At 40.0% G+C, this 14,846-nt stretch overlaps 1 protein-coding gene across 2 annotated transcripts; it reads left to right on the forward strand.

Annotated features, from left to right (window-relative positions):
• The first annotated feature begins 1,496 nt into the window (after positions 1–1,496).
• Positions 1,497–8,839, forward strand: s100v2 (S100 calcium binding protein V2). Of its 2 annotated transcripts, none has more exons than XM_035680932.1 (3): positions 1,497–1,646; positions 6,492–6,623; positions 8,390–8,839. In XM_035680932.1, exons 1-3 carry the CDS (start codon positions 1,638–1,640, stop codon positions 8,555–8,557), a joined length of 309 nt encoding a protein of 102 aa, XP_035536825.1. In that variant the 5' UTR covers positions 1,497–1,637; the 3' UTR covers positions 8,558–8,839. The 2 variants fall into 2 exon arrangements, with proteins under 2 accessions (XP_035536825.1, XP_035536826.1); XM_035680933.1 differs by having other exon boundaries at positions 6,492–6,617.
• Positions 8,840–14,846: the final 6,007 nt, after the last annotated feature.

Genomic DNA, 14,846 nt, shown 5'->3' on the forward strand with positions numbered 1-14,846 from the left:
CAGAGGAACCTGATTGTTTCACAGATTATATACTATATATAGTGAAAGCTTCATCAAATATGACAAAAAAATGTATTTTATAAAAGTTACCTACTGCAGCTTTTATTGAAGACAGTCACTTTGCTGTTTAAAGAATTTGTGTCTTATTGTAAGATTTTGTTGCTATTTATGAATCTTTGGTTACGGTACAAATTCTAAAATTCAGCTCAGACCAAAATGCTTACCATACTTTATCATGAATAGATACAATTTCAGGAAGTGGAAGCAGTTACAGCTGCAGTAGGTAAAAAATAACTTTCTGAAACTTTCACTATTTTTACACTGATTATCTGTCTCATGTACTACTGTCAGGATATAGTGAACGTTTAAGCTAATGTGTAAAATCTAGTGGTAAAGTTACAGATTGCAACCAACTGAAATCTAATAAGTTATGTTTATAAAATTGACCTACTGCAGCTTTAAAGGGCTCCCAAAGTGTTTTTTGGAAATGATGTTTAATTCACAACCATGTGCAGTGACTGTAATATCATGGGAATGTTTGCTGTTCTGTGTTTGTGTATTCATGTACATGTGTGTTCATGTTTGTGTGTGCGTTAATGCAAAGCATCTGGGAGCAGCTCAGCGCAGCGAGGATGAAACAGTGGGAAAGGTCGATGGTCTCATACTGAAACAATTCACTGTGGCTTCTTTGATTGGGTGTGGCATCAGGCCTTCCCAGTCACATATTGACGGACCTGGAGGTGAAGGAGGAGTTGGGGGTGGGGAATGTGACCATGTAAATTGTTGAAATCATATATTCGTACACTCCCTTCACCCCGAGGACATCAGCTGCTCTCACAAGTGCCTACCCCAGCCTGGAAAAAGCTCTCCTTTTAGTCTCTGCTGGAATCTTGTTGATTCTTTTGATAGATTCTTGCGGTTGAGCTTTCCCCCTCTCTACACCCCACTGACTGTTTCAAGTCATAAAACCGGATAGAAAGAATGTGGTTGTGCCTGTTTCCTTACTCCCTCTCTGTCTCTATACCTCCTCTCAGTTTTTTTATTATCGAAAAACTCTTCCAAGAACATATCTTCGAGGCATTTCCCACCACAGCCTGAACGCCTCACAGAACAGCCTGGACAGATTTACATATAAACCTGCAATAAAGTGCCTGGTGTCATGTTAACAGTTGGCAGTGAGGAGGTTAACACAGTGACAGTCTGGAAGAAAAGTAGAATACCAGCCTCAACTTGCAGGCAGTTATTGCAAAACAACAGTGTCCAACTTTGACTAAAGGTTTCCAGATGTGGAATGAGCTGTCTGCTGAGTGTGGGCTCAGTGATCCAAACACACCACTTTACACAGTATAATACATTACACAAGTTTTTTGCTCACACCACAAGCTTAAATGCATATATATGTGTGTGTGTGTGTGTGTGTTTGTGTCATAAAGGTACAGTGTATGAGGGTGAGGTAAATTGAAGGTATTGCCTGGGCTCACTGCTCCCTCCTCCTGGCTTTCCCCTCATGCTGAGGGAGGATCCAGGAAGGTTGCCAGCTGGTGACAGAGGCAATGCTCCACTGACACACAGCAGCAAGCAAGCAAGCGAGCAGGGAAGACACGCTGGAAGAAAAAAGCTAAAAAGCCTCAGTCGCCATGCCTCAGGTAAGAAAGAACGCTCGAGCTCTGCTCCTACAGGTGAACACCCGCGAAAAAGTTTCGTCGTGTTTGAAACTTTTTAAACTTTAAACTTGGGGGGAAAGTTGTTTGCCGCCGAGTTAGTTCACCGAAATAAGAAACGTAGGCTCGGATTCGGACGGGAAACGAGTTTATAAAGTATGAGCGGAACAGCTCGTTAAAGAGCGATTTCCTGGCTGCCGAAGACGCGCCATCTCACGCGCTCAGGCGGAAAAAAATGTCGCTGAGGAGCAATCTTTCTCCCGGATAAGTCCCGTTTAACTGTTTGTGCTTTACAGGACAGACTTTGTGTGTTAGCCGCCGTCTTACAAGTCCAAAAAACTGAGTTCAGAAGCAAACACCTAGTTTGACTTATTTAACGGACAGGCTCCACCGACTGCCATCTGCCCCTCCCTGAGAAGAAGTAGCTGTCAGTGCTGTGATACAGTTAGATTCACACTCTATCATCATTCACCTATAAGAACATTCCAGTAATCTCCAGGCAAAGAAGATACATTAGAGAGAGCACTTGTGTAGGTTTGATATCATTAATACAGTTTCTGAATCAGGGGCGTGTCCCATTTTAAATGTAGGGCCCAGGTGGACCTCGCCTACGTGTGTGTGTGTGTGTGTGTTAGTTACATAGATTATGATTGTGCAATGCAGCATCGCTTCCTCTTTATTTCAGGATCTTTCTCATTGTTCTTCCTTAATTAATTATGAGGGGTGAATCTATATGGGTGGCCACCCCAGTTTGGTGTCAAATGCTGTCCAATTTAACATACATTTAGATTAATTTTAAAAATAATTTGTTAAAAATGGAAATGAATTATCAATGACACATTTTCGACTAAGTGAAAGGCTTATGTTCAATGACAAAAGGCACTTATTTTCAAAAATGTGTAAAGCTTTGGCCGTTCAATGAAGGTCGGTGCTTTAGTAATGTGCCACAATAATGTTTTTGATTTCAAGTATCTTCATTCAGGGGCTTTTCCAAGCAAACGTTAATTTAACTCAAAAATAGTTGAGAGTAAAATACCTAGTAAAAAGTACTTAATCTGTAATGTTTAACTTACAAAACTAAGTTAGTGTCACTTAAAATTACCAGTAAAAACTGCTTAAGCAAGAATCTTTTTTAACTTACAAAGCAATTTGAGTTAAAATAACTTTTTGCATTACAGTGTATATTTCTGCCATACATTAAAGTCTCTGTGCCACCCCATGAATATTTCTCTATATCCGCCCCTGTTAATAATGACACACGATCAGAATCGAATCTGCAGAGGAGGGGACACCATGGGTGGTCTCAGCTTCCAGTAGCGGCCTGTCCTGGGCCAATTTAAAAACAAAAACTTTTCTTATGGGACCATTTCATACCTAACAAGCCACCACAATCAGTTACACCCTGAAGCTTAGAATAACGGATTTAGAACTGCCAAGAGCAGAAGTTTCTAGAAAGCAAACAATGCTCCACTGCAGCCTGTGGTCACGGAGAATGTCCTAGAACACTGGCTCTCAAACTGTGGTGGTATGTGAGCTGCCTCTAGTGGTACGTAGAATCTCTCAATTATTTTTTTATTAATTAATTCAAAAACATATAATACTGTACAAATACTACATAATTTGACTATGAGATTACTGAAATGTAATTTCCTGTTTTAATAATCACACTGCTACATAGTAGTGTTCATCCATGTAGCGCAAGCATATATACATTATTAGTTAGGAGCTGAAATGTGATGGTAAGAAGGTAAGTAAGCGGAGGTAAAATGAATGGTTCAAAAGTACTGTTATTGTGGCTTCAAACAGGAACTATTGGGAAGAGAAGTGTAGACCAGGATTTCCCGTTTTCCACCAAATTAGCTCTAGTTTCATTCAGGATTTAACAAGAGTCAACAATAAATAATCTTCTTTCTAGGAATACAACTGCCTCCTGTGTGAGCTGTCTGTAGCTGAACAGGGTTAGCGTACTACGCCTGTGTATTGGCAAGAATCTGGCAATGCGATACATATCACATTACAGGGGTTACAATTCAGCATTTTGCAGTATACTTCGAAAAAAGAAATCCAATTTTAGAAAAGGTTTACTCTTTACTCAAGGGTTGATATAATATCAGTTTATCAGTATTTAGCTGGATAATTCCTAAAGTGGGGTGCGGTGTAAAAGGTTTGAGAACCACTGTTGTAGAGCTTAATATACACTTGCAAATGTTATTATAAAGTTTCTTCCACCTCAGTGTTGATGTTCTAAAGCACAACTGTGTAGAGTTTCAGATCAAGAGAGAGCTGGGAAGAAATGAAGGGATTTGGGCGTGGTAATGGGCACTCTAAGAAAAAGAGAAAAAAAAGCAGGGAATCTATCTTTACATGTTCTCATTGAAACTAAATCATTAAATGCTTATCCCCTACTCCACTTTCCGAAAAGGGATTAAAAAAAATGTTACATGCATATAGATAACTTGTTTAATCTGCCATTAAACTAAGGCCTCCACAGCGTTTTGACAGTGCTTGTGTTTCAGAGACTCATTGGCTCATTTGGTGTCTTTTATTCACATAATCTTTCTATAATACCTTAGTGAATATAATGAGGTGTTGAAATTGCCTGTGCCTTGTCTACAGTCGGGGTATTGGCGCTCTCTGTGGGATAGTTTTTGTTGAGGTGAAGAGGGCTTGCAGCAGCTTGTGGTACATCAGTCAGAAAGGGTGTGGTTATGACAAAGCAGTCAGGCCACATGCATATAATAACTGTAGAGAGACTGCAGCGTGTTCCAGTCATGGCCGAGAGACACCCGCCTTTAACGCTGCTCTAATCTGTGTGTAACGTGGAAGATGGACTCGCAGATAATTCTCTCTCTAACTCTGCAGCCCCACACAGCTCATAGTTTTGGTTTCACAGCACATTTAGAGTTTGGTTCACAGCTCAATAATGTACACGTTATTGACCCATTTATCAAACTAATAACTAACAGCAGTCAACATCAGACAGCATTATCATACTGTAACAGTTACCTAAAGTTGTGCTGGCAACTTAAGAATGATATATATTAACAGTCTGAATTGAATTCTAAAGTCCGAGTCAAACCAATTCCTGTACAAACACAAGATAAAGGGTGTCATATGTCGACTGTCTTCTTGTCAATTTGGCATCAATATAATCTATAAAGGTAAGTGTATTCAGTACAAGTGTTACATTTAGTCTGCTTAACGGGCTCAGCCTCCGTTGTAGCTGCGCCCTTTCAGTGGGAAAGACTGTGGGTATGAGAGGCAGGCACTTTCAGGAGTCGTTTGAGGAGTTGTTTTCGGCCGTTACCAAAGTAACTACCCTGTTAGCTGCTTCCTGTCTGGTGTTGGGGAGAGACTGCTCTCATTGGCTGTAGCTTGTAGCATGGCGCCATGACACAACCAGATATTTAGCCTGCTAGATCTTTTTCGGGCGTTTGCAAGGCACCAGTGAGCCCTCTGATCGCGTCTTTGAACAATTCACATAAAGTCAGTATAAAGAGACAGATATTTCCCTCAGGAACACAGAGCTTAATGAGGGGTTGAGAGATTGCAAATGTTTCTGTACTAGTGCTGGAGGATGGTTACAGTTCAATTAAATGGGCAAACCTTTAACCAAAACATGCCATAAGATCTAATGTTGTTTTTTATCTAAAATTCCCCCCCAAATAAGTTCACTACTAAAATATACAATTTTTATGTTGAAATTTTCCAGAAATGCACAAACCTTTTGCCAGCCTGCCTGTGGTAGATTGTCTGTTCATCTTGTTTTTTTTACAGGCTTTGTAAAGATAGAGATATAGCTAAACAGGGTGGATCAGGTTTGGTTCTAGACATGGACAGGTACTGTTGCTCACATTCATGGCCTTATTCAAACAGAGCTCTCCTGTTATTTGTTTAACAGCTCTGCAACTGTATCAACAGTCAGTCAGTATACCAATTATTAAGTCTGTAAAAGCTAAGGAAGGAAAGACTTTTAAGTGTGAGAGCAAACTCACTCAAGTTTTCTGTTCTAGCGGGATCTATTGGCAGAAATGGAATATTCATTTCTGTTAGTGTGTAATCACCTGAATATAAGAAGTTTACCTTAGAGTTATTTACAGAGGGAGCAGGTCCTCTTCTACGGAATTCACCATGTTTCTACAGTAGCCCAGAATGGACAAACCAAACACTGGCTCTCTTTTCACATTTTTGTGTTTGGAAAGGGAGGGTGAAGCGAGGGAGTTGCAATCTGGTCATTTAAGGTCCAAACAATAAACATATCTAGTGTCTGCCTGTTTCCTTCTTGCTGACCTTGCGACAGTACAGGAGGTGATGATTCAGCTCACAGGAAGCGCGGACATTGACGATGACCTCCTGTCCTGCATTACCATCATTCTTTGAATTCCCTGTTTCTTTCAGCTTGCCTTAAAGCAGATGGAGATCTGCTTGCCTGTTTGTGTTTGACTTTGCCACCGGAAACCAGTCTTCCCATCCTGTCTCCTACCAGGCTCAATTTTGGCTTCTCTTAGCCAAGGCCACAATCTTTCCCTGACTATAACTAAATCACTTTTTAAAGCTCCAGTGTGTAACATTTCGGAGGACCTATTAGCAGAAATGGAATATATATTCCATGGTATGTTTTTCCCATTAGTGGGTAATAATACTTTGAAGGTGAGTAAGTAAGTAAGAATTGGTTTGTGGGTTTTTTCTTTAGTTAAATTAGCTGTTTTTGTTTTACTGCCATGTTTCTACAGTAGCCCAAAACAAACAAGCCAAACACTGGCTCTAGATACGGCCTTTCACTTCATCATCTTTCTTGTTCCATTTATTCCTTTCTTTCCTTCTCCCCAGTTTTCAGACCTCGAGAATGCCATCAACACACTGGTCACCCAGTTCCACTCTGCTTCAGCTGACAATGGTCCCACGCTGAAAACTGATGAATTCAAAGGTCTGCTGTCCTCCCAGATGCCTAACCTGGTAAAGGTAAAACTGCCGTCAGTCTCAATGTGTGTCACCCTCTGCCTGTTGACTGCAGCAGCTGGGTGTGGCAGCATAGCTCACCTTCCTCACCTCACACAAAGGCAGCCAGAAACATGCTAAGAGCAGAGTCACACACCAGCAAACACACGTAAGAACTAGGCTCAGTTGACTGTTAGGAAATTCATCATCTAAGCCTTAATTCAACTGACGATGAAGGTGGGGGTGGGTGTAATTTTTTATGAGTGAGTACTGAAAATCTGTTATTTGAAACATCCCTGCAGGATTAAAAACCCCTATGTATGTTGATCGTAACTGAAACACCTTCCTGTCACCACCGTACCTTATTTTTCTATGGATGTTTTGATCTATACATGTTTTTCCATCATGAAACTGTCTCCATTGTAACCGCAGTGGATCCATGGGAATGAAACTTCAAGCCTGAAGATGATATAAAACACATTTTCATTGGAGTATTCCTCTAAAAGATATAAAATCTGTATCAAAGGTTTCATTAAGATTAATTTGACGTATTATTGCTGATGCCAAAGATGGGGTATGATATGAAACAAGAAGCCCTCGCACATCCATTGGTATCAACTGTATCATGCAAGCTAGGCTACATTTTGGGGATGGAAAAACTGGCATGGCAATTCTCAAAGGGATCCCTTGACCTCTGACCTCAAGATATCTAAATGAAAATGGGTTCAATGGATACCCACGAGTCTCCCCTTTACAAACATCTAAGGCCTGCTTTCTGTTAATCCACTTCTTGGCACAAAACGTGCAGTTTTTGCATGGATGTCTCCACTCTGTGGAGGTTTTTTCATATTTTTTTTATTTTGTAAAAATCATTCACCTCACATTCATCAGTTTACACAGTATCACAAGCACTGCAGGTCTAGTCACACAGCACCGTGCACAAAACCAGCCCAGCTCTTCCACAGCTTTCCTCACACAACATTAGCTTGAATTATTTAGAGGTTGAACATTGGAAGCTTTCATTTTAGAAAAAAAGATTCCCAGTTCAATGTATGTCCAAATCCAGAATTTATTTTTTTACTTCTGTGAACATGAGGGAAAAAGCATTCCATAACACATATTTCATGTATTATCTGTATCCATTCACAAATGGTGGGTGGCTCTTATTTTAGTGACAGCCTTTTTACGCTGCAGAGGTATTTAGTACTATTTTCTTATCATTGCTATTCCACCCTAAGTCACCCATGTACACGGTGTCACATCTAAAAGGAATATGTATGTCTACTGTCAGGATATAGTGAAAGTTTCACCAAATATGACAAAAAGTTATTTTTATAAATGTTGCCTACTACTGCTTTAAGGCACCAGAAGCATTCTTACTTTTGTCATTTTGTCATTCTTACTTTTGTTTATTTTTTTATTTACAGCACTGGGACAAGACTTCTCTTAAATTGAGATGTGCCAGTGGTCTTACTCTTAAAATAAGGAAAATAATCTTGTTCCTCTGCTGGGATATTACGCTAACTATTGTTACACAACATGTTGGTTCAGTCTAGCTCAATATTAGCTGTAGTATCTTATTAAGACAATTCATTAATTAAGATATATTTTAACCAGATTACTTTTCTAATGCAGAATATCCTTGACAATATTGTATTCAAAAAGTAAGTCTCATTTCCCTGGGTGGCTAGTGAACACACAAATAATTTTTAACTGTATTGACTTTCCTCATGATTACAAAACATGACATGACACATTTTGTCCTGGTGTGTTCTGGTGTGTTCCCACAGGGGGTCGGCACGGACCAGGGAATGAGCGAGATCCTGCGAAAGATGGGTGTAGGCGACGGCGAGGGCATCTCTTTCAAGCATTTCTGGAACTTAATCCAGTCATTAGCCACCTCGCAGCACAGCCTCCTCAGTGGCCAAGGCTCCTCGTGCAGCTGCATCCTCCTGTGAAGAGCAGGCTCTCAGCCCGATACAGTCTCCACCCTAAAATGTAACTAAACAAGAGTAACACATCCCTCCCCGCATCAGGTGTCAGACAGAATACAAACGTGCAAAGTCTCATCTGCACACAGCAAACTATTCCCAACATTTATCACTAGTATATTAGTTTCTTAATCCTGTGGTCTCTGTCTGACAGGTTTCCACATTACGCTTCTGCCAGTATACTATCCTTTGCACCAGCTCAAATACATTTTTAAAGGTTTTAAGAATCAAACTACAATTTGAACAAATTTACAATAAAATAATGTAATCATCCTCATACTTATTATCTGTTTGTAGCCATTTGGTGACGTTTTATTTAACACATTGGCTAAGGTTGCTGTTATTGGACAGGACAGTATAATTTTGGCTGGCATGTTACTAGCCATAGAAGGCTAGCAGTCCTTCTCTGTAAAGATGAACACTCTGAATTAATAATAATAAGAATAAATTTTATTTGTAAAGCACTTTTCATAAGAGAATCTCAAAGTGCTAATTGTTCCGTTGCTCCCAGATCCAACTCAGTTGTCATCTATGTGAAGGTCTAAAACATTGCCTGTGAAGTTGGAGATCTGCGGAGTGGACGTTAAGTTCAGTTCAGACCAAAGATTCATGACGCCAGTCTGCAACATTCTGAAAACCTGCCAGTTCACACGAATACAACTAGACAACATGATGTACTGTCTCTATAGCGACTCTTCATACCTCCGTTCAAACTGACAGCTTTTCAGGTTTTTTTTGTAGCTGGATGTAATTTGTAGCATCTTAAAGCTGTAGTAGGTAATTTAATTATGTTGTTGTTTAATTATGTTTTTTTGATCATATTTGCTGTAACTTTCACTATATCCAGACAGTAGCATATCAGAAAGATAATCTGTGAAAAAATCAGGTTTCTTTGGCTCCTCCTAGTGCTCCTAATGGAATTTACAATATTCCACCGGGCCTGAACTAAAACAACCAATCAGAGCCTAGAAAGATAGTTGATTGTTGAGTCTCATTCCCAGGGTGTCAAATACAGATGTTTTTGGATCCTGGGAATGAGACTTCTGTAGTCTTCCTTGGCTTTGATTGGTTGTTTTCATTCAGGCCCAGTGGATTCTTACACGCCATTAGGAGCACTAGGAGGAGCCTGGGGGAACCAGATTTTTTTTAACAGATTATCTGTCTCATGTTCTACTGTCAGGATATAGAGAAAGCTTCAGCAAATATGACAAAAAGTAATTTTTATAAAGGTTACATACTGCAGCTTTAAAATATGAATGGGGATAGTGATTACTTGCTACAGTTGCATTTTATTGATGAAACTGCGAAAACATAAAAATATGATTACACATACTCATATTCATACCGCTGCAACTTTTACCTACAGCGTTCTAAAACAATTTTGTCTTGTCATGAACCCTTGGTCTGATGTTGTTGGACTGCACGCTGTTTAAACTAATTACACACATTGAACATTTCAGCCCCTGTCAGATAATCCAACAAGCATTACCACACAAGGCCCTAACACTCACTTTGAATTGAATGGTGCAAAAGGCGCTCCCATTCGCAAAAATGTTGTCTTCTGTTGAGCGGCCCACTGTTGTGGTATTCACAACTTAATGAAAACACCACAACAATGGTGCTTAATTGCATTTTAAAAGCTCAAAGTCGAGTTCTGACAGGATAGCCTTAAAATGGAGAAAACATCATTCACCATTTTAGAAAAAGGAATAAGAACGGGGTCATAGGTGTTGCCTACCAAAGGCCATCTCAATAGTTAACCACACAAAAGCCAATCATTATCATTTATATAGAATAATATAGTCAACTTCACATGTCAAAAATGCTAACTCACAAGTGCCATTTAAAGGTGCATCAGTATAAGAGCATGTATCATCAGAGTTGAGGCCAGATTGTAATTGTCACTGAAACACTATTAAAATGATGATGACGTGAAATGTGTTCGAGTTTGTACAAAACAAACATATGTTCTTACATCTGGTAGAATAAGATTTGTAGGCCAGATAATCTCCACAGAACTACAGTACTTCATTATAACGCTGTTTTGTCACGTTTTACCTTTTGTCTGAAAAAATTGCAGCTTCTGCGATTTGGATATTGCACTTGGCCATATTGCGATTTTGATACTTTAATTAATTGTGCAACCCTAACTTTGAGTGTTAAACCTTTTCTGAATCTTTACATATGTGACATTAATCATCTCAGTTTGACCTTGCGAGTCAGTAACAAAACACAAGTTTAGTTTGGATTCTTTCTAAATGCAATCACCTGGAAAAACATCTCAAAATGTGTGCTTTGTAGCCCTTTATATAAGATTCTACTAGTAATGCTTCACCCTCTGTGATCCTGCATTTTGTACGTATTTATGTTTTGTAATTCTCTGTATGCTGACCTGTGTGCCACCATAAGAAAAATTATGTAATAAACATACAAATAAAACACCAATACTGCTATTTGTTAAATCATTTATTGTTTTAATAGGAATGAACAAATTGTCTCACACAGTTTAAATAGTTTACACACAAATGTGAAGTAGCTAGTTTGAAAGGACCAGTGTGTTGGATTTAGTGGCATCTAGTCGTGTAGTTTTAGATAACAACCCCCTCGTCATCACCCCCCTTTTCCAAGCCTGTAAGAGAAACGGGGGATGCAAAATTTGAAAAATAAAAATAAAAAAGGCCCTACCTAGAGCCAGTGTTTGGTTTGTCCGTTCTGGGCTACTGTAAAAACAGCTCATTCTAAGGTAATGAAAACAACAATTCTTACATTTAGGTATTTATACACAAATGAAAACGTATGAATATTATTCAATTTTTGCCAGTACTTCCTTCTAATTATTTCACACTGGACCTTTAACAGTTTTATTGCCCTAATTTCCTATTTTATCAAGATAATTTCCACTCTTCTAGCTATTAAAACACTATCAAATGTCTAGCTGTGCCAGTAAGCTGAAGCAGTAAACTATGCAGAATTTTATGGCAGTGTCATATCAGCATCAAGCAGAACATCTGTGTCAGACCTTTCCACACAGAAGAATACTCAAGCCAACTATGCAACGAAGATGCAATTATCATTTATCACACATTAGACCAGCATTATGGATTTAAATTCTCATGGAAAGATTGAGTACATCCCATCTTGAGTTTCTTTCCCTCAGGTGTACCTCGAAAGAATTCTAGATAAGACGAAAACACATACTTATTCATGACTTTGACCTTCCCAAAGATGTCAAGCTCTGTTTGCTCGTCATGGTCGACGGCGGTCATCATCTGCTTCGATTTGATGTACAGGGCATTTTCCTTTGCAACAACTTGATCTAACCAAAGCTGTTTGTTCTGCGGTGCCAGGTCGTAGTTGTCAACAGTGCAGCCATAGAATCCCCGTTGCAGACGGTCAGGCCAGGGTTGATCGGTCACCATAGGGTGGTCAGCTCCAACAAACGCTGTGCACAGGGGGCTGTCAGTCCCCCGGGAGCGACCTACTTCACAACCTATGACACTCATGAGGAAAAGTGAGAAGGTTCTGAAGTTTTGCACAGATGCTGAGAACACTGCTGCCATGAAGTAACGACCCCATCTCTCACAGTTGTAGATGCACTGCTGAAACTGGAAGGTCTGGCGGCAGAAGTCATTGAATTTGGACGCTTTGAGACCCTCTCTCAACTCCAGTAGGGAGGACTCACCCTGCAGCTCATTGAAATTCTGACGGAAGCTGTCAATTTCAGCTTTATTGCCAGTGCTTATGAACTTGCCCACCAGACTCACACTAAGATTTTTTTGTACTTTGTAAATGCATTCATTGAGAACATAGTGAAGGTCTGATGCAACTTCCTCCCTGGCATTATATCGTATCTCCACAAGTAGATCCTGAATGTTACTAATATGTTTGAGGACAATGCTGTCTTCAGCTGGTCCTGGCTCTGTTAGCCAAATTGCTTTCAGGTGTCTTTGATCTAGGTCTGGGACATAATCAGGAGCACGCCTTCTTTCATTCTCCTCAAAAAACAAGCTCCATGTAAGCCCCTCCAGGCAGTCAATAGAAGGGTACTTTTTGCGCAGCTCCATTGGGACAAACATTTGAGGGTGGCTTGGCCAGTCCAATGTCTGACGATACAAAACCTTTCCTTTATAATCAGGAAACCCTGGCCCTGCACAGCCAAGTTCCACTTTCGTAACTACGTCACCTCTTTGGTCCAGTTCAGCATGGACTCTTCCGCTGTTGTCATGGGACCTCCAGACTCTGTCAGTCCAAGTCATTATCTCTCCGTCAGAGCGAACAGACAGGAAGGAGTTGTGTAGGAGCAGCTTTGTTTTCACACTGAGAGACCGGAGAGCTTGAAGCAGCTGCAACATAAAGTGGCGGTCATTTCCAAGGTTGCAGCTGATGAGGCTGATGGTGCCAAGATGATTAAAGGTGCTTTCAATTTGTAACACAACTCTGGCAAGCTCCTCTGGGCCATAACCAGCTAGCTGGACTGTCCCATTGGTGCTACTGCTGCCATGGCCGACTAGTATGATGTCATGGTCTCTGGTAGAAAGGAAATGGCTTCCTCTGAGAATATGCAGTGCCCCCTTCTGGTACCTCAGCAAAGTTGATACAGTAGGATGCCTCTCAAACAGGTAAGTGGCTGATTTAATCACTGCAGGGTCCTCTTCCATAATAACTATAGTCTGGTGGCTGTACTTAGTATCACCTTCTCTAAGGGTCACATGTTGTTGGTTAGACATAATTTCTGTCTCGAATGTGTCATTATAGCTGAATCTAAAGCCATCTGAATGAGTCAAACAGACTGGGAAGGCCTCCATAATGAGACTTCTGACACAAGCCGGTACTGTCGGATTGATGGAACAAAGTGCATGAAAAGCAGGATTCCAGCTATTATTGATTCTCTGACACTGTGTCTTAGATAAACCAAACTTAAACAAATCTACACTAGAATTGATGGCACTCATTTGTTTGGACTTGGTGTCTCTGAAAGGATCAGTCGGCCACTTTCCAGCGTCTCCAAGCTCAGAGTGCAGTAGGTGAAACATTAGTGGAGTCATCTGAAGATATGCCCTAGAAGTAGATAAGTGATGGGTGAATAATGATCCAGTTGACCAAATACTTACACTGACTCAAGTAAATAAAAAAGAATTGTAATATGCTCTTTGATAAGCACACTGTTGCAGTTTGATTGTATTGATTTCAGGGGCAAGGTGGAGTGGAGGGGGTGGCTTCTGGGGCTCCATCCCTGAATGTACTAAAAAAGGCCTGAATCTTTTAGGCTTTTAAAACAACTTCAGCTTGGTGTCGTTGCTCCTCAGTCTTTCTGACTTGATTGGAAAATCAATGGAGCTGAAGTTCTATTACTGTGGAAATAATAGCATCTCTTACAGCAGTGATTCCCAACCTTTTTCCCTAAGGGGCCCCTTTTCTATCATTTAGTAAACTGACGTCTCCTATTTTATGGATTTTTCGTATTATCTTTGAAACTAAATTAGTATCAACAGTTTTGTAGTAACACATTTCCACAATTTTACATTTTACAGCCGTTTCACATCAGTGATCAATTGAATGGTATGGTATAGTATGATAGTATATCACATAAAAGCCTCATTGTATTGCATGTGGTGACTCACCTGTGTCTAAGACTGGAGCTGAATGGAGTCCTCTGAACACTCCAATCTGTAAGGACAAAAAAAAACACAAATGTCTAATGTTCAGTCCACTGGTTTTCATGCAGTTATCATAAAATGCTGCTAATCTGATTATCAGAATAATCATTAGTTCGGCCCACATATGTAGGTCAAAACAGGCCAATGTTGTTTTCTTGTGTCTATAGCTCAGTTTATGATATATAATATTATTATTTCTTGTCAGTTGTCCAGCAGCACCTAAAAACACATACATACACATACACACATAAAAAAATGCAATGATCTTACCAGCATTCATTCCAGCTGCCAAAGACAGCTGCACGATAACAATCACACAAAATCCACAGGGTTTCAACATGGCTCCGAGGCTCTCTGCACAGCAGCTGAAGTGAAATGAATTCACCAGGCAGAGGAGCTTCAGGTCATATCTCAGTCTACATTTGGTTAGATAGGCATGGAAATGACAAAATACATGTATGACTGCACAGTTGATCAGTTAAACGTTACAAAACTGCAGGCTGTAAGCATTTTACTAGTTTAGGGTTTAGATCACTGTTTAAAACATGTATGTGCATGTGTTCTTTCTGTTTTCACTGTGGTCACTGTATGTATGTATG

The sequence above is a fragment of the Morone saxatilis genome, unplaced genomic scaffold, assembly GCF_004916995.1.
Source record: "Morone saxatilis isolate NCDOM2014 unplaced genomic scaffold, NCSU_SB_2.0 Contig9, whole genome shotgun sequence".
NCBI classification, from domain to species: Eukaryota; Metazoa; Chordata; class Actinopteri; family Moronidae; genus Morone; species Morone saxatilis.

Bases quoted from the DNA above. Each gene is read 5' to 3' on its own strand.
- s100v2 (XM_035680932.1), top strand. The intron at 6,624-8,389 runs GTAAAACTGCCG...GTGTTCCCACAG, and splicing joins AGATGCCTAACCTGGTAAAG to GGGGTCGGCACGGACCAGGG.